The sequence below is a fragment of the Drosophila eugracilis genome, unplaced genomic scaffold, assembly GCF_018153835.1.
Source record: "Drosophila eugracilis isolate 14026-0451.02 unplaced genomic scaffold, ASM1815383v1 contig_445, whole genome shotgun sequence".
Taxonomy (NCBI): Eukaryota; Metazoa; Arthropoda; class Insecta; order Diptera; family Drosophilidae; genus Drosophila; species Drosophila eugracilis.
In genome coordinates, this window is record NW_024573311.1 from 35,515 (window position 1) to 53,378 (window position 17,864).

General features: G+C 38.8%; 6 protein-coding genes and 1 pseudogene across 8 annotated transcripts; 2 read left to right on the plus strand and 5 right to left on the minus strand.

Annotated features, from left to right (window-relative positions):
• The first annotated feature begins 8,394 nt into the window (after window positions 1-8,394).
• LOC108110453 (trypsin epsilon) lies at window positions 8,395-9,126 on the plus strand. Its single transcript, XM_017219521.1, has one exon. The coding sequence runs from the start codon at window positions 8,395-8,397 to the stop codon at window positions 9,124-9,126; it is 732 nt and encodes a 243-aa protein (XP_017075010.1).
• A 326-nt stretch (window positions 9,127-9,452) lies between these two features.
• Window positions 9,453-10,299, minus strand: LOC108111202 (trypsin beta-like). Its single transcript, XM_017220599.2, has one exon. It carries the CDS (start codon window positions 10,268-10,270, stop codon window positions 9,497-9,499), a length of 774 nt encoding a protein of 257 aa, XP_017076088.2. The 5' UTR covers window positions 10,271-10,299; the 3' UTR covers window positions 9,453-9,496.
• Window positions 10,300-10,349: 50 nt separating this feature from the next.
• On the minus strand, window positions 10,350-11,933 carry LOC108111203 (vesicle-associated protein 2-2). The gene is made up of 3 exons (XM_017220600.2): window positions 11,167-11,933; window positions 10,658-11,105; window positions 10,350-10,600 (listed from the first exon to the last, which is right to left on the minus strand). Exons 1-3 carry the CDS (start codon window positions 11,278-11,280, stop codon window positions 10,536-10,538), a joined length of 627 nt encoding a protein of 208 aa, XP_017076089.2. The 5' UTR covers window positions 11,281-11,933; the 3' UTR covers window positions 10,350-10,535.
• A 114-nt stretch (window positions 11,934-12,047) lies between these two features.
• LOC108111204 (myosin-2 essential light chain) lies at window positions 12,048-12,917 on the minus strand. Its single transcript, XM_017220601.2, has one exon. It carries the CDS (start codon window positions 12,743-12,745, stop codon window positions 12,170-12,172), a length of 576 nt encoding a protein of 191 aa, XP_017076090.1. The 5' UTR covers window positions 12,746-12,917; the 3' UTR covers window positions 12,048-12,169.
• A 151-nt stretch (window positions 12,918-13,068) lies between these two features.
• Window positions 13,069-13,864, minus strand: LOC108110454 (annotated as a pseudogene).
• Window positions 13,865-14,555: 691 nt separating this feature from the next.
• Window positions 14,556-16,145, plus strand: LOC108110521. Its single transcript, XM_017219601.2, has 2 exons — window positions 14,556-14,688; window positions 14,747-16,145. Exons 1-2 carry the CDS (start codon window positions 14,653-14,655, stop codon window positions 16,019-16,021), a joined length of 1,311 nt encoding a protein of 436 aa, XP_017075090.2. The 5' UTR covers window positions 14,556-14,652; the 3' UTR covers window positions 16,022-16,145.
• A 652-nt stretch (window positions 16,146-16,797) lies between these two features.
• Window positions 16,798-17,534, minus strand: LOC108110591 (dynein light chain roadblock-type 1). Of its 3 annotated transcripts, none has more exons than XR_001772566.2 (2): window positions 17,079-17,534; window positions 16,798-17,021 (listed from the first exon to the last, which is right to left on the minus strand). XR_001772566.2 is itself a non-coding variant. In XM_017219688.2 (1 exon), the coding sequence occupies exon 1, from the start codon at window positions 17,461-17,463 to the stop codon at window positions 17,170-17,172; it is 294 nt and encodes a 97-aa protein (XP_017075177.1). In that variant the 5' UTR covers window positions 17,464-17,534; the 3' UTR covers window positions 17,052-17,169. The 3 variants fall into 3 exon arrangements, 1 of the variants encoding a protein (XP_017075177.1); XR_001772565.2 differs by having other exon boundaries at window positions 16,798-17,024; XM_017219688.2 differs by lacking the exon at window positions 16,798-17,021 and having other exon boundaries at window positions 17,052-17,534.
• Window positions 17,535-17,864: the final 330 nt, after the last annotated feature.

Genomic DNA, 17,864 nt, shown 5'->3' on the forward strand with positions numbered 1-17,864 from the left:
TCAGCAAAATTCATATGCCCCCTGCCGAAAATGGAATGGAATCAATTTTGCAAATCGAAAATCACTGGCAGGCATCGACATTGCATGTCTGGCTGAATGGCTTGACAAATGTTTAGATTGAATACAAAATATTCGTAGACAAGAAGCGTCCGAAATCGGAGGGATGAGTTGCACTTGAGATGCATGTCTGACTAAGAACCTGAAGGATGCAGGCCAAACATCGATTCAAGTCTGTCAATCTGCTCTCCAAGTCGAGTGTTTGGCTGTCTGTCATTGAATGATTGACGTGTGCGGGGCGTGTCAATAAACCGATAAGTCAAGTGCCGCAAAATTGCAAAGAACCAACTCAAAAATGCCAGGCAATCGGATGTGAACGGGGCGACATGGTCTTGTTCTGCGATAGTCAAAGGCTTGCCAAGCCTTTGAGCAAAATTAAATTAAAAAAAGCTTTTTTGTCAACTGAAATTCAAATAATATGAAAAATCAACATTCAATATCCAATATTTATATATTACATTGATTGAATTCATCATTTTAATTTCAGAGTAATTGAAGGGCATGAATTGTATCTTATGCAGAGCTTTCCTGCTCGACTTGTTTGTACTTCGTTTGCCCTTCGGCTGCAATCGTTTAAAACTACATGGCGTATACGTAATGTTGTTTTCGAGCCTGTTTTTTGTTTGTCTGTAGTATATTTGACCCCAGGACATTATAGTGGCTGCTGCTATAAATAAATGCCATTTCCACGTAAGCACTAAATATTTAAAGGCAAATTATAATTAAGGGAGGCGTAGGAAAAAAACCTTTTTGGGGGTGGACCAAATTCAATTAATTAAAGGCAGCCACTTGCTGATGGATGGCCAAACCACGGCGGATGTGTAATTTAAAATTAATTTGCACTAAATGAGACCCACCCTTCGATGGGGCTTTTCTAGTGCCGCACGCCACATGCAATCGCTGTCCCACATTGCGTGTGTGCGGTGCAGAAACCTTGAATTGCATTTAAAATTCTTGCCACCTCTTCGCGTTTCGTATTTTGACACGAATTTTTAATTGTTTTCATCGATGGTGGGAGCGGGAAATTGGCACATTCGGGCGGGCTTTTTGCACTCTGCGGTTTTCTAAATAACTAAATATCTTTGGCCCGCAGCCGCATTTGTTGGGGTTTTGGTTCAAGTGGGTCTCATTGAGCCACTTCTATGGCTGCCGCACTAGTGCATAGTGAATTTGTTCCACATTCTCTGGATCTTTTGTGTCCCAATAGGGGGCAAAGTTTCCAGATATTATCGCTGACCATTGCCCGGTCATTTGGTCTCTGACCACTTTCTACTTTCTACATTCCCTTACCCTTTAACACCACTCCACCCATAGACAATCTGGTTCTCCGCAGCATGTTGATTTATATTTATATTTGCTGTCCAAGTGTATCTCGGGCCGGCTCTAAAGTGGGTTATGAGGTTGCCGGCAGGCCATAAATTGAATTATGGCTCACCAAATGGACAAGTCGTAAGCGTAAATTATTGTCAATAAAGTTGGACGTTAATTGCAGAAGTATTGACTAAAAATTAATTATCTTTTTGGGGTTTTCACGCTCCTGAAATGTTTGTTTAGACATTATAATTTGTATTTCAGCTTTGCAAGTAAAATATACCTTCTAACACTTTTATTGTTTAAAGTGTTAGTTAACCAAACCCTAAAAATCACTCCCTCTCTATTTATAACAACTCTTACAAGTCCGGTGCCCAAAAACAGAAAGTACATAAATATTTAAATAAATCAATCAGACAAATGAAAGCTCTTGTAAATATTTGTAGTCTGCTTTCGAGCGCCCACACAGACCCACTCAAATATATACAAAAACAATCAATTGGCAGCTCAAATCACACACACACACACACAAACACATGAGCACGCACTTTTGTTTCTCTTTTGAATGGGCTATAAATGCCGGCTAAAGAAGCGCATAAAAAACCTCGCCAAAATGCTTCAAATGTAAGATAAACAAACCGGCAAAAAGATTCACCAACACACACAAATGCACAGCTCATCCACACACACACTCAAGCCCACAGACATTCACACCCACACTAGTTATAAAAGAGAGTTTTTCCAGCTTAACGCAAACTCACCAAATTTCCCAGAGAAAGAGCCAGATGGAAATTAAGAGAGGGAAGTTTTCACTTCAAGTCGAAACTAGACATTTTACGTAGATTTCTTAGGGTAAATTTGACAGTTTCAGCTCATTTACTAAGAAAATAATAAGGAATAGTTTGACATATAATTAATATTTAAATGTTAATTCTTTTTTCTTCAATTGAAATATTTTACAATAATAAAGATTTATAATAAAAATTTGAAATGGCTATTATTATACAAAAATTCTTCTCAACCCACTGTTAAAAATAAAGTAATTAAATTAATGATTTTTCTTGGAATTATTCTACTAAAAACTTTAAATTTAATTATTATTTTATTGTTACTAGAAAGGTCAACTTAGTATTTGTGCTACTTGTGCTCTAGAGCAAAAGCAACAAAAAAGGTAGCCCACTTTTAGGGGCTGGTAAAATGCCTAACTAAAATGGCTTTATAGGTGCTCTTAACGACAACCAAAAAATACAAAAAAAAAAAATAACGGATAAAAACTAACAAGAAACACAGGCAACCGCAAACAGGAAAAACAAAGCCTTATAAATTGGGTTTTCTTGCTGGCGTGGCTGCTGCACTTAATAATTATAATTTATGCAAAAACCAACAATTGTGGTGACCAAAAACAATGCCACACAAAAGGTGCACTTGACTTTTAGGGGATGTGTAAAAGGTTTCGAAGAGTACTAAATTTGCATAGTTTGGTTATTTAATTACCTTAAAAATGGGATTTCATTATGTAAGAGTTTTGATCAAGAAAGATTTCCACCTGATGGGAAAAATTGACAGAGGTTAAATAGGAAAAATTTATTACGAAATGAAACCATTTCACTAGGTTCTTAATTTGAGTAGTAAAATATTTGAACAAATGTAATTAAAATGTTTCATTTAGCATACATAAATAATAATATTTAATAAAAAGAAACTCGAGGCCATGTTGACGAAACCCACTTTCCCATTATTTTGTGACCCTTTAGGACTTTTCATCCATTACCTCCTGAATAGCTGCATTTTGAGTGGGTGATGAAGTGCCTATGCAATTATCATCTAACTGATAGCCGGGACTTTTGTAACAGCTTTGACATTAACATGTTGTTGGGCCTTTTGCAATCGCTCGCTGCGTATTTCGGCCGCTGAGTTAGCATGGCTTGGAATTGATGTGCTTCAATAAATTTCAGCAGGCGGAGTCAACGAGGTGTGCATCGATGCTGGGGTATGGTGATGGGGATAATCCCCATGACTGCTCCTGTCCGGTACAATGGCATATGGCAACCGAAACCGCAACTCTCCACCCTTTTGCAACCCACAAAACCAGTTGACACATGTTGCAGTTAACATGGCAAGTGGATGTGGCATGGCTTGTATCCCGTGTGGAGAAGGCTTCAAATGCCAGTTCAGTGGACTATGTTTGCGGTGCAAAGTGATTTGCCATTATAGCAACACCCACAGGCTTCACATTGCCCACTTTCCTCCCACCCATTTGGGAGCGCTGTCTTTGGCACTTTGATCATTTGCCATTTTGCCTGTTTGCGTTTTAATTAACTTACACCGGCTTAATGAACTTTCCAGGCCTTTAGCACAAAACTCAATCCGAAAGAGGCTGCTTATTAGCTCTTGACATGATTCCATGGCCATCTCATTGTGTCCCGGATATTTACTGGCCCCATTTCCAGTTGTAATTGTCGTTGCGGTGTTGGCCATTCGATCTGATGGCCAACACCTTGGCCATAAGGCTTAGGGCACCTTGTAAGCTGCTTAACCGCTGAGCTCTTGATTTCGAAATGAAGTCGTTCATTGGGGGATAAAGTAAGATTGGGATGGTCTAAGCAACTAAAACTGCTTAAATTGGAACAGAAAATAAGTAGTTTTCCATTTTCCTTAGGGAGTAAGATGATGGAAACTTATGGAGACTTTTTGTATAAGTGATTAGGTTTTTAGATAAAATATTATTGTTTACTAAGAGGGAGTTTATAATATCCATTTGACTAGCAACTAAAACATAAATTAATATGTCATTAAAATCTGTTCTTACCACAATTTTCTTGCTTTTCTGGCCACACAAACATTTAATTTACTTATTATTGTAATTGAGCCAGAAATTTTGCTCAGACCTGTCATTAACAGCAAATTCTAGGAAAATGTCCTTCAATACACAAAACGCTTAAAATAGAATGAAGAAGGAGAAATCAAGTTTTCATTAATTTAATCAATTGAATTTGTATTTTGCCTTCGGCAAGGTTAATGGTTTCTCGTTTAATTTTTCGTGGAAAACCGCCCGGCACTTAAATAATAAAAAGAAGTCTCGAAGGATGTCAATTTTATTTTTCGACAGCTTTTTCTATTTCCACTTTGGCCCTCGGCAGGCTGTCAAATATTTGATTTGGCCTTGGTCTAAGCTGGCTCTTTTGAAGGCCATTGGCCACTTGAAAAGAATGGCTCTCGGCACGAAAGCGTTTGAATTGTACGGTCATTCGAGTGGAATTTTAAGATTAGTGGACTCGAGATGGACTCGGATAATTGGGCAGCTTATTAAAGGTACCCCTCCTTCTCAACTGGCCATAAGCATTGAACTTGAAGTTTTGGCCAACTTTCTTTCTGCAGAGGGAAACAGCTGCTGGCTGGAAAAACTTTTCGCCCACTTACGCTCGAGTTTTAGCCCCATAAATTTCCATACTAGAGCAAAGCAAAAGCAGAACAGGAAGCTGAACAAACATAGTTGATCCAATTAACTGACTAAGAATCACTTAGGTCGAAAGTTTACCCTGGGCCTCCACTTCACATCACATTGCTTTGGGGCATCAAAGTTATCCCTTTTAAATGTCTACTCAATCCCATCTTCAAGTGTACAACGATGGTGGTGGATCTCTCCTGTAAGTCCTGGCACTCACACATGCCCATCATTTCATTGTCCTGCGGTAGCACCAAAAGGATGTGGTATTGCCGAGCTTTTGACGAGACAATCTGTATTCATTGCCACTTTAATATTTAGCGATGCGTAAGCCGCTGTCAGTCACTTCACAGTGAAGTGATTTTTTCCCTTCCTGTATGTATATGTATGTATTTTTTTTAACTCCATTTTTTCCCAGTGATTTTAAGTGCAATAATTTGCATTGCAACTGACACGATATCACTGTGAAGTGCAGTGCTTCCCGCTGGCACTCACCGCCAATTGACGAAACAAACACGCTAGTTGGACGTGGCACAAAAAAAGAGTGAATTTAAATTGCCAGAGAGCTATTCGAATTAACACTTTTGAAAATGTACAGTATAATTGGCGCTTTTTTATTATTCTCAGAAAGAAATAAAAATCCATTTTCATGTCTGTTTGGTTAGCTGGCCGGAAAATAAAGAAATAAAGAAAATTTATCTGATTTATATATAATTTCTTTTTATATTAAGCAAACATTTCATTTTCTTTTGTGGCTTTTTTAAATTATCTGTTATAATTAGTTTGTTAGGTTTTGGTGTAAATAATATTTAAATTCATATTTAATGCTAAATGAAAGTTTATGTATTTTACGAGTTTCCCAAATTGTAATCCGTTCTTTCTGCAAAATAAGAAAAGTTAAAGTTGTGATCCCCAAATGTAACGGAACCCTCTGCGTCCTTTTTAATCCTTTGACAGGACACCCTGCTTCTTTGCATTGCAACTCATTAAAAATTGTAAAAGGGGAAACAACAAAGCCAAACAAACGGCAAAGGAGGAAAACGGCAAGGCGGGGCGGTGGAAAATCAAGGAAAGATGATGGGGCAAATGGAGGAAAAGGAAAAATCCGCGAATGAGTCAAGGTGAACACACTTACTTTGGGCCAGAGATCCGTTTTGGCAAGCAAATGAACCCAGGGTCCGGACCTCGGAAGATGCCCCTACACAGTCACACAACACCCAACCATTTCCACCCACTTTCCATCCACCTTACCGAATGAATTTCCTCTAGACTTTTGCCTCGCTTCCTTTGTTTATTTGCTCAGTGCGTTTTCAGTTGACTGCATTGCTTGTCGTGGGCCGCAATTCGGAAAAGCGGGGAGAAAAACGCGGGAAAGGCAATGGAAAATCGGGACTCCGCGGAGGAGGTGGTGGAAATGCAATAAGTCACCGATTGGCGACAGGCTGCACAAATGTGTGGCCTAGTGCGAAACAACGTTGCGTACATAAAAATGGGTTACCAGTGCAAGGCTGCCCAAGGCATATTACGTATACGTACGTATACGTATAACAGTTGCCCAGCGTAATGGAAAGCCATAAAAACGATTTATGGCAGTGTAAGAGAGATGGCAACAGGCCAAAAGGGGTTAATCAAGGTCAACACCTTGGGAGGACTTTAACACGATCTTTAGGCCACTATGTTCTTTTTTGTGAAGAAAAATTAAGTCTTCTTGAAAATGTCCTCCTGAAGTTCTTAAAAATATTACAAATGTATTTTAATTAAAATACAATAATTTCTTAATTAAAAGAGAGTACAGAATTCGATCTGGTTCCCAAGTGTAGCAAGCCATTATCTTTCCGCCACGCAATTGATTGAGTTTGGGGATTTGTAGATATCATTAGCTGTCCCACATGACATTTGTGTACGTCCCCGTCTGATTTAGCCATTTATATTCACATTTCCAACCACCCCCTTTTGGGCTATCTGATCGGTGGATTCTGCTGGGGCTGAGTTACAATTAATCGTTGAAAGGATTACACGCCCCCACAGAGGCACTCGGAGCGGTCCGTTCGACTCTCATCTGCCCACTTAAGTGATGCTAATTTATGGCCCCAGCACATCTTGTTTGTTTGTCGTCGTCTCCGAATGAATGAGCTTTTCCCCAGGGACTTTTCCCCTGACTTTCCTTGTTTGCCGCTCGGTTTGTCCGGTGTCATTTTCACCAGGAGTTTTGCGGTAAGTTTTTAAGCCAAGATTAAGCGGCATTGTTGCCAGTTTTGTATGCCGTTGTCTGTGGTTTGTCGTTTGCATTTCAATTGGACAACTAAGAAAACCGGAAAAATATTATCAGCTAACTTGGGTTTTAAGGATTTTATGGATTAACAAAACGTAGAAATTGATTTTGACCGCAGATAATCAAAAATAATCTACAGTTTAAAGGTTTGCTTTAAAGTTCATCTTACAGAAGTATTTTTCATGTCATATTTTCAGGAAGAATAACCAATTTGAAACCATACGGAATTACAGATTTCCAGAGACAATATCATCATTTTGCACTAATGAAAGGCACCAAAACAGGTCAAAGGACACCTTTGTCCAGTGCATCCTGCACTCATCCTTTCCATTCCATGCTGATTGTTATTGTTGTTATGGTTGCGACACCAAATTGCAACCGCATCCGGATCCAACCGCCTAATCAACGTGTGACTCGCACACTAATGAACTACGGCCGCCAATTAGCCAATGGCCACACCCACCACCTACTCTTTGACCTGCGATTGACCGCAGAAGATTGAGTGGCACTGAGCTGTCGAACAACACGGTTGACCATTCGCTATCCATTTAATGCACTCAAATGTCATCAGTCCTTTTGCCTTTGCAAGCGAATCGTCTTTGTGAAATCCTTGAAATGCTCCAATATCATTCCATTCGTGAGATGATGGCCATAATGCCTCCTGTCATTGCTTGTTAAGCTATGAATTCCGAATGTTAAGTACTCAGTTCTGACTGAAATTATTCACAATGTTTCACGGTTAAGGAACTTCACGGAGATAATGCCAATTTATATGCTTAATTAGTTATGACTCTAAGTGATTAAGTTTGCTGCTGTATATTAATAAAAAAAAAATTTTTAAATATACAAATTGATTTTAAAGTTAACTAGCTGTCAGGCATCTAGAAAGGCATTTAATAGAAAATATTGTAGTTTGCCAACCAAGGGTCACTCTAACTTTTAGTATTAAAAGACGATATATCGATATATATTACGATAGCAACAAATACTTTAGGGCGGGAAAGGAGGTGCCGAACGAGGTATTAAAAGAAGTGATAATTTAAACATAACGGACGTGAAAAAAATAATAAAATAGCATTACGACAAAATGTTACTCTAATTCTGAAAATGCTATTGTAGTAATTAACCTTTTTTAAATATTTACTAAATAAGTAAAATACTTTAAAATATATTTTAAATTATTTTGACAACCAAATTAAATAAGCAAATCAACTTCGAAATACCCTAAGAAAATCAATTCTCTTCGGATTTATGTAACTAAAGCCACTAAGATGACTTAGACTCTAACTAAAACGAAGCGGAAATCACAATGTTGTTAGCCTCCTGCATTGTGTTAATCTTTTTTTTACGAAGCACACCGGGAATCCAATTGGCAGTGGATGCCAGTTTTAAATTTTGGAAGTTCATAGCCTCACTTTGGGTTAATGGGTATCAGGAGTGCGGTGGATCTGTAATCGATGATCATGTTGTCTTGACTGCCGCCCAGTGTGTCAAGGGTATTCCGGCCAAAAATATAACAGTCCGCGTGGGCACACCAAGTATAAATAGAGGTGGCGAAATCATTCAAGTAACTGCCACGGTGGTACACCCAAACTATAAGGAATGGGATAATGATATCGCTCTGCTGTGGCTCGAATCATCCGCGTTATCCGATAGAGTGTCCAAGATAGAGATAACTAATAGCGAACCGAACGAAGGCGAGTATCCAAGCAACGCGGGATGGGGCGAGACAGGGCTGGAGGTCTATGTCATGCCCAAATTACTCCAAAAGGGAGTGACTAAAGTCAAGAACCGGGAGAATTGTAGCGAGGAGTTAATTGAACCGTTTGGCAAGGAAATTCTCTGCACACATTATAAGGATAACGATATATGCCCTGGCGACTATGGTGGTCCCTTGGTCTTGGCCAACAAACTAGTCGGCATCGCAGTGCAAGGACATGGTTGTGGACATGTCAACCTTCCCTCTCTCTACGTGAACGTCTTTCATTATCGGAAATGGATCGATCAGAACTTAAAAAAGCTGAAGAAAAATAAAAAATAATATATTTTTCTGAATGTATATTCTTATCTGTTTTTATAAAAATGTTTTGATATTTTATAAAAACATATTGATCTGGTTTCACGGTTTATGGAGAACGGACTACGGAATGATTGTGTTTTAGCTGTTAAATGACACACGTGGCTTTGGGCAAACGGATAACAATGATTGGAAGACACAGAAATATGATTATGCCGGACATGCTGACAGGTGAAAGAGGACTGGCTTGATCCACATTTAATTTACAAATGTCAAAAAGTGATTGAGTTCCAATACAGTTCATATTAAAATTAAAATTTTAAAAAATATAATAATGCTACATATATTATTATTGATTAAAAAATTGTCTTTATTATTTTTTATACAAGATAACTCATTTATTATCTGTGTACGTAATGTATTCCTCAATTTTATCATTGATCCAGTCGCGGAAGAAGGCAACGTCTGCGTAGACACCAGGATTCCGACCGCAACCTTCTCCCCAAGAAACAATGCCAATTAAGTTGCGATCACGGATGCTGACCAAAGGACCTCCGGAATCCGTCCTACATGAATCTCTTCCAATTCCATCGGCACAAATCATGTCCTCAGTTATCTTTGATTTAATATAAGCATTCTCACACTCGGTATGATTAAGTATAGCTACATGGACTCCCTGGAGTGTTGGCCAACTATATGCAGCATCTTCTCGTGTATATCCCCATCCTGAAACCAAGCTCATGGTTCCACCTACGGGAGATTTATCAGCGAGAGCTATTTTCTGTACATGGTTATTAAATTTCAGGGGTGACTCCAAAATCAACACTCCAATATCATTAAAAAAAGTTTTGTTATCGTATAGTGGATGGTATACAGCTTTTAAAACATTCACCAGTTGGCCACCTTTACTCCAATGCGAAGATCCAGCACGAATAGATAACCCCTCCACTCTTATCTCAAAAATGCAGTGAGCAGCAGTTACAATAGCTCGATCGCTATATATGGCTCCACCACAATTGTGAGTCTCTTTTCCTTGCAGCGATACTTGCCAAGGAACATATTCGATAGGAATAGAGTGGCCGCCAATAATTCTTTCCTCTGGCCCAGGGATACGACCAGCAGAAACCAAAGTAGCAATCGATAGGAAAATTAAGCACTTGAAATACATTTTGACTTTGTTTCACTGAAGTCATCAATGACTATGCTGAATTTAGTGCGACTCTTTTATACAGAAAACTGCTGTCGTTGCTTAAGTTAAAGCTATCATTCCTTTAGAAAAATAGATAAAGTCCTATAACTTAATATGGTTTATGGAACACTTATCTTTATGGAAAGAAATTTTCTTAAGGCAGCTAACATGACTTATTGAATTCTTTAGTTAAATAAGTTTTTAAAGCTTTTTATTTTCAAAGATCTACGATAATAAAATTAATTTAGAATAAATTGTTTATAAAGATTTCATACATTTGCTCACGCTGCATATACGCTGTAAAAACAACTAAAAAAAACTTCTTAAAAAATGGATGTTTTTTTTATAAATTTAAGTTTTACTTACCTGCCACAAGGGAGCCAAAGATGAAAAGCTTGTATATATGTCCGCTGTTTATTGGTTTTTTCTGTCCTTGAAGGAACTCCAACCTTTTAGGACAATGTGGACAAAGTGGCCTAAGCTGCAGATCCCTTTCCATTGAATTTTTGAAAAAACTGGAGAGGGACTCTAAGCTAGATTTGGACAGTGGAAGGGGCTTATCCTCGAGTCGAACGGGTATAATATTTGAGCAGATTTTTCTACGTGAAACCCGACGAAAAATTGCCAACGTTGTCTCGCCATTAAAATGTTTTCCGGGAGCGTATATAGATTGGATTGTAAATAGATGATTATAGCTCACATTTTCTTCAAAACTAAAGTGGTTCAGAATAATGCTGATCTCGCTGGTGCAATATGGTTCTATCTTGCCGGCATTTGGGCTAACGTTATAGTGCCGATGGGCATTTGATTTTACCTATGTAGATTCAGGCCTTGTTACTTAAAAGATATAACAAGCGGTAGGAGACTCATCTCACCTTAAACAGAACTTGCTTATAGGTGGGATTTAGCAAAGTCAGTATCCTTCTTTGACTGCGATCATATGGTGCATAAAAAGTTAGTAGTTTAGGATTCACACAAAGCAAATTCATTCTCCCCCTTCAATTGATTTTGACTTGTTCCTATTTTCTTTTTTTTTTTTTTTTATTTTCCGTTTGAAAAGCAACCGAAACGTGTCGGAAATATGCCAGCAATGGGAATGTTTTTGACAGCATTTGCATATGCTGCCCATCGATCCGAGTGCTGTCCATGTTTTGCATTTATTGCCACCAGATGCCGGACCAAAAATCCTACCAAAATGTTTCCACCGAAACGCTGACCACAGCTGGAGGCACCATCACGCATTAGCATTAGGCACTTCCATGTTTCATGTTCCAATGTTCGGGGCGCCGCGCATTCACATTATTTGCAATCCATTGCACTTGTTCTGGGCAGCCAGCGATTCCAAATCCCCACAACCAAATGGATGATGAACTCAGCTGTCCAGTTGCCTTTTTGGGTCATTCATTTCCCTGCAGAGTTCAGAGTCTGGTGAACAATTGATGATGCCACACACATATGTGGGGCGCTATGGATAAATAATGGCATTGAGGGGCGTTTGGATTGATTCACCGATTCAATTCTCTCTGGCTGCATTTTTTGTTTATTGGACAAATCGATAGAACTATTTAGAATGTGTCTTGTAATATTACTAGCATTTTGGCTAGTAGAAGGGAAAGCTAAAGTGTAAGATTACCGTTGGAAAATGTATTCCTTTTTTTATATATATTATTACAAAGATATTATCATTAGGTTTAAGCTTTTTGTCAGTTCATTAAATATATTTAAACAAATAAATCATAAGAAAAACAAACTTCCCTAGGGGCTTGCAACAAACATTTATTTTAAACACACTTTCACCTGTCAGCAACAGATTTATTTTCTGGATTATTCTTCCACTCTCATCTCAGATCGCTTTATATATTTTCGATCTCCCCTAAGCTACCCAAAAATAATGTCATGAATCAGCTTTTTATAGTTGACCATTCCCTGTTCATCGATCCTTCCCTTCAGCAAGTCGTCAACTTCATAAGGACTCATGCGATCTCCACACTCGGTTAAAAGACGACGAAGTCTAATGGCGGAAAGTAAACCGGAATTATCCGTATCGAAGATCTTGAGACAAGATGTAAACTGCTCCTCTTCCCTTTTCTTATTCTTGGGACTTAGCCGGCCTCCGTGTTTTCCCAGACTACTGTATATGGTCATCACCTCATCGAAAGATATGCGCTCCATGCTGGAGACCCTAAACTCCCGAACATGTTTACTAACCATCGCCTCGGTGGGATTGGCACCCATCACTCGGAGACAGTCGCCTAGTTGGCGTATGGATATCTTATTATCGCCACGAGTGTCATGCCCCAGGAAAATCTCATGCATTTCCAGGATGCGGCTTTTGTCCGGCTTTCGGTTAGGAGGCGGTGCTGTCATGTTGCCCATCCTCATCGGAAGTTTGTCCGGCTTTCTTGATGATGGATGAATGATAGAAGGGTTGAGTTGATTGCCTGTCCTGGACATCGTCGGACAGTTAGGATCTGGGAGTTATGGTCACGGTTTATGGGTTACGGACTACGGAATGATTGTGTTTTTAGCTGTTAAATGACACACGTGGCTTTGGGCAAACGGATAACAATGTTTGGAAGACACAGAAATATGATTATGCCGGACATGCTGACAGGTGAAAGAGGACTGGCTTGATCCACATTAAATTTACAAATGTCAAAAAGTGATTGAGTTCCAATACTGTTCATATTAAAATTGAAATTTAAAAAAATATAGTAATGCTACATATATTATTATTGATTATAAAATTGTCTTTATTATTTTTTATACAAGATAAATCATTTATTATCTGTGTACGTAATGTATTCCTCAATTTTATTATTGATCCAGTCGCGGAAGAAGGCAACATCTGCGTACACTCCAGGATTCCGACCGCAACCTTCTCCCCAAGAAACAATGCCAATTAAGTTGCGATCACGAATGCTGACCAAAGGACCTCCGGAATCCGTCCTACATGAATCTCTTCCAATTCCATCGGCACAAATCATGTCCTCAGTTATCTTTGATTTACTATAAGCATTCTCACACTCGGTATGATTAAGTATAGCTACATGGACTCCCTGGAGTATGGGCCAACTATATGCAGCATCTTCTCGTGTAAATCCCCATCCTGAAACCAAGCTCATGGTTCCACCTACGGGCGATTCATCAGCGAGAGCTATTTTCTGTACATGGTTATTAAATTTGAGCGGTGACTCCAAAATCAGCACTGCAACATCATTAGAACGTTGCTCGTATAGTGCGTGCGGTATGGTTATTGCGACTTTTACCAGCTGACCACCTTTACCCCAATACGAAGATCCAGCGCGAATAGATAACTCCTCCACTCTTGTCTTAAAAATGCAGTGAGCAGCAGTTATAATAGCTCGATCGCTATGTATGACTCCACCACACTTGTGGGTCTTGTTTACTAGCAGCGATACTTGCCAAGGAACATATTCGATAGAAATAGAGTGGCCGCCAACAATTCTTTCTTTCTGTGGCCCAGGGATACGACCAGCAGAAATCAAAGTAGCAATCGATAGGCAAATTAAGCACTTGAAATACATTTTGACTTTGTTTCACTGAAGTCATCAATGACTGTTCTGAAATTTGTCCGACTCTTTTATACAGAAAACTGCTGTCGTTGCTTAAGTTAAAGCTATAACTCATTGAGAAATATATATAAAGTCCATAAGCTAACATAGTTTATGGGATACGTATCTTTATTCAAAAAATGTAATAGATAGAAGGTGAAGTTCTTGAACAATCAGAATCAATAACCAAGCCGATGTTCATGCCTCACTGCACGTCTTCTTACGCCAACAAACTATAAAATACAAATTTATAAAAATAGGTTTAATTCCAAATATGTATTAATTTCGTTTTTATCGCTTTTTGGACCAAATTCTAGTGTGACCATAATTTCTTATTTTATTACGAACTTAAAGTTAGAGAACCTTACATGGGCAAATAGATAGAAAAATTAGGATGGGGTATTCTGCTGTTAGCTTAAATATTATAAAATTGGTAAACATTATTATTATTATTATTATATTATTAAAATTGATATTTCATCTAAAGGCTGCCGCTACTCAAATTTATTAAAAAAAACACAGATTCCTGTAAGAAAACATAAATGTTAATGGAAAATGTTATTCTAGACATAAACCATAAAACAAAAATAAGCCATGAATTTGAAATGCCAAACTTCATAGAAATAGTAGGCTGTGATTTTCCGTTCTGTCATCTCATCTAATGACAATTCTCTTTCTAGAAAATTCATTACTAGAGTTTGCTTAGTTGGTGCCCTCAAGTAAAAATAGTTTTTGAAGAAAATAAAACAATTTATTTTTAGTTAGGTTTTTAAGATCTTTCGCAAAATGGGAGGTAATCTAAAGCGCAAGATTATGAAACGCGTAAGTATTTTTTAGTATAAGAGTTCTAGAAAATTGATAAGAATATAGAGTTTTACAGAGGATGACTGTGGCTGGAACTAGACCTTTGTCTATTCCCGTCGCAGAGCCAATAAAGAAGCTCGGTTTTTATGAAAGTCTTGATGGTTTCCTCGGACGTGATGAAACTGATGGATTTCGCGGGAAAAACAATAAAAATGATTGGAATGGCAATGTTTCTGGTGCAAACTTTGGCTTAAATCGCAAATCTGTATCGCCTTGGGAGAGTCCCGTTTCAAACTTATATACTGGACGCAATCCTTCACCACCTGGAATTCTTCGTTCCAAAGATCGCAATAACTCCCATGAGTTTTTTCAAAAATATTCAGGTCACCAGTTGAAACGACCCATCTTGAAAGGCAGTTTAAAGAAACGGAGTCGAAATGCCAGTGCTCTTGGCAACATTTGCAATGATCAACCTGGAATTGATTCGGATATGGAAGACGATGAGCATAACTCCTTCATAGTTGGTGGCTTCCAGTTCCCGTATCCCACCAACGACTTTGGCAATTCCTCCTTGTCGGAGTCCGCGTACGTCGAACGCTATTTAAAGAGGGCTCCGGACTATATTATTCGCATTACGAAGACCAAGAAAGACCCTATAATACAGCACATCTACTGCGACGGGATGAGCGATGAAATCCATGGCAATGACATATCCGTGGTCCGTTTTCGGGACAATCTTAGCAAGGAGTGGGACGAAATATATAAGGGCCGTGATTACCGTAACTGGAAAGGCTGGTGGGAGGATTACCGCTATGTCGATATCCAAATTTGCAAACAGTTGGAAAAGTTCGATTGCTTTAATACAAAATATAACTTTATGATGCAAGAAAGCCCATGCGATGAACCCAAACTAATCAAGAAAGCCACGATGGCCCTGACCAAGAATGGAAAGACTTTTTTGGAAAACATGAAAGTTATCCATTGCCTCATGGACCACACTCTCCTCGCTAGCCTGTCCAAGGAGTCAGCTATTAAGCTGCAAAACATCATTCGGTCTGTTCCCAATAACTTGTGGATCTACAAGTTGAAAGCCATGATCTACGTATGGTTCCGCTACAGTATGTACATGACGTCCCAGGACATTTCGAATAAGAACCTCCAGATAGTTCTTAAGGAGTGGAAGAGTCCCGTCATTCACTGGCTGGCCAATCAGGCCTTCAAAGAGCTCCTGAAGATCAGCAAGTCCGAGTATCCAGAGTACAGTGAGGTGTTCGGAGCACCTCGCAAGGTTGGACAAATTTATTGTAAAGCCTGGGATATCGGTACACTTATCCGAATATCCAGTCGATAAAATTTGCTTGTTAAAATTATTTATATACTTGTTTTCCACTTTTGTTTCCGAAGTTTCAATGTATCGAAAATAACAATAATAAAATGAGCAGTGATATCACCTCAGATGCACGCCTTACATCTTAGTACCTTATTTTTTGCCAACTATTCATGATGACTATGTGTGGTATGCTCCTCAGTTCGTAAACTCGCTGGCATAGTTTCCTGGGGCCACATTCATGTCGTTCCCAATTTTCCAGTAGTTTATGTCAGCGGAGGTTATACGAAGACTGAAAGCGAAATTAAATCCCGAAAGTGTAGATCATAATGTTTTTATGAAGGTAAAAAGTTGTGTATATTTGTGTTATTTATATATTTTTTCCATTAATTTAACCATAAAAGCTAACATAACTCAACTAGTCCTTCGATCTTTCCCTGTTCTGTCTTTTAAATTGCTTGCAATGACAGAAATGTCCCTTATCCTCCCACAAATGTTCATCGGATACTTATGAACTTATCTCGAATGAGTGGTTTTACCTTCACTGTTAGTCAGATGGATTGCCATCGATGTCCTGGCCTCCGGAGAGTCATCTATGTGACTTTACCAAGTTATCTGCTGGGTTTTTACTTCGCCCATTGCTCATAATGCACTTTGCTTGTAGAATATTTAATTAAATGAAAAATAGCAAAACCCAGAGGAGGACCACCACCCATTTGGTTACCGTGGCATCGGTATCATTTTATGCTCACATCCTGGCAAGGGCCGCAAAAAAAAAAAAAAGAAAAGTTTATTTGTTTCGTGGCTGCCTCAGTCAGTCTTCATTTATTGTAAATGAGTTTGCCTGGACGGGATGGAAATGGTAGATGGTTGGGCTTCGCTGGGGGAAAGGATGCATATATGCATGCGGGCCAAAGGATGCATATTGAATAAGACTGTTCCGCACGCAAATGACATTCCAATTCAATTCCGATTCCCAATGCAAATAATTTGCAGCTGAATGCTATTAATGATGGAATGCCGGCTGCTGGTTGGCGAAATGGAGAGACTATGGTGAATATGTTAATAACATTTCATTTACCGAACACTTTTCTTTTAAATGAATGCAAATGAAATGAGGTTTTTGGGCCTTCGATTAAACATATCCACAGGATACGTATATTAATTCAATTCTAGTCAGTGGGACTCTGGAGTACTATAAGGAAGTAATCCTCCTGCGGGCACAGCAACACCTCGTGCAAGAGTGTCCTTAGCCGCAGGAAGGTGAATTCATTGGTGGCATCCAGATCCAGAACCACTTGGCGGGCTTTTTCCCTCAGGGTTTGCATCAATGCCGTATAGTGCAGTGTCAGGTTGTATTCCAGGGTAGTCTTTATGGGTATCCCATCATTGTCCACCACAACTATCCCGATGACGTTCTTAAAAGACTGAAAACGCTTCAGTTGTTCCTCCACTTCAGCCGACATTATCGGATTTTCTAGTGTTAGTTTGTTTGTATGTTGGGAATGTGCTTGAAACTAACGAATTATAATGGAAAATGAAGGAAACTTCAGAGCATACATAGAATACTATTTACTTTATAGATTCTTAAATTATTTTTACTTACAAATCATAATTTTGCAAACTTTCCTCAAGGATTCTTTGTCAAATGACGGGTTCATTTCGTTCTGGCAGTTTAACGAGTCGATACAAGTTTCATGATGTTCGGCATAATCCGGGAGCTTCTGGTGCTGTTGTGTCCGTAAATAAGCATTCAAGTTGGCAACAACGCCGGATGTTGGACTGTAAAAGTTTCGCTTTTGTGGATGGCAAAAGTACGGAAAATTAATTGAATGCTGTTGATGCTGCCAATGCCCCTTCCATGGTC

Coding starts and splice junctions, on each gene's coding strand:
- LOC108110591 (XM_017219688.2), bottom strand. CDS start 17,463: ATGTCGGCTGAAGTGGAGGAACAACTGAAGCGTTTTCAGTCTTTTAAG.
- LOC108110453 (XM_017219521.1), top strand. CDS start 8,395: ATGTTGTTAGCCTCCTGCATTGTGTTAATCTTTTTTTTACGAAGCACA.
- LOC108111203 (XM_017220600.2), bottom strand. CDS start 11,280: ATGAATTTGCTTTGTGTGAATCCTAAACTACTAACTTTTTATGCACCA. Junction 11,106..11,166: donor ATAAGCAAGTTCTGTTTAAG/GTGAGATGAGTC, acceptor GAATCTACATAG/GTAAAATCAAATGCCCATCG. Junction 10,601..10,657: donor CTTTGGCTCCCTTGTGGCAG/GTAAGTAAAACT, acceptor AGTTTTTTTTAG/TTGTTTTTACAGCGTATATG.
- LOC108111204 (XM_017220601.2), bottom strand. CDS start 12,745: ATGTCCAGGACAGGCAATCAACTCAACCCTTCTATCATTCATCCATCA.
- LOC108110521 (XM_017219601.2), top strand. CDS start 14,653: ATGGGAGGTAATCTAAAGCGCAAGATTATGAAACGC. Junction 14,689..14,746: donor AGCGCAAGATTATGAAACGC/GTAAGTATTTTT, acceptor AGAGTTTTACAG/AGGATGACTGTGGCTGGAAC.
- LOC108111202 (XM_017220599.2), bottom strand. CDS start 10,270: ATGTATTTCAAGTGCTTAATTTTCCTATCGATTGCTACTTTGGTTTCT.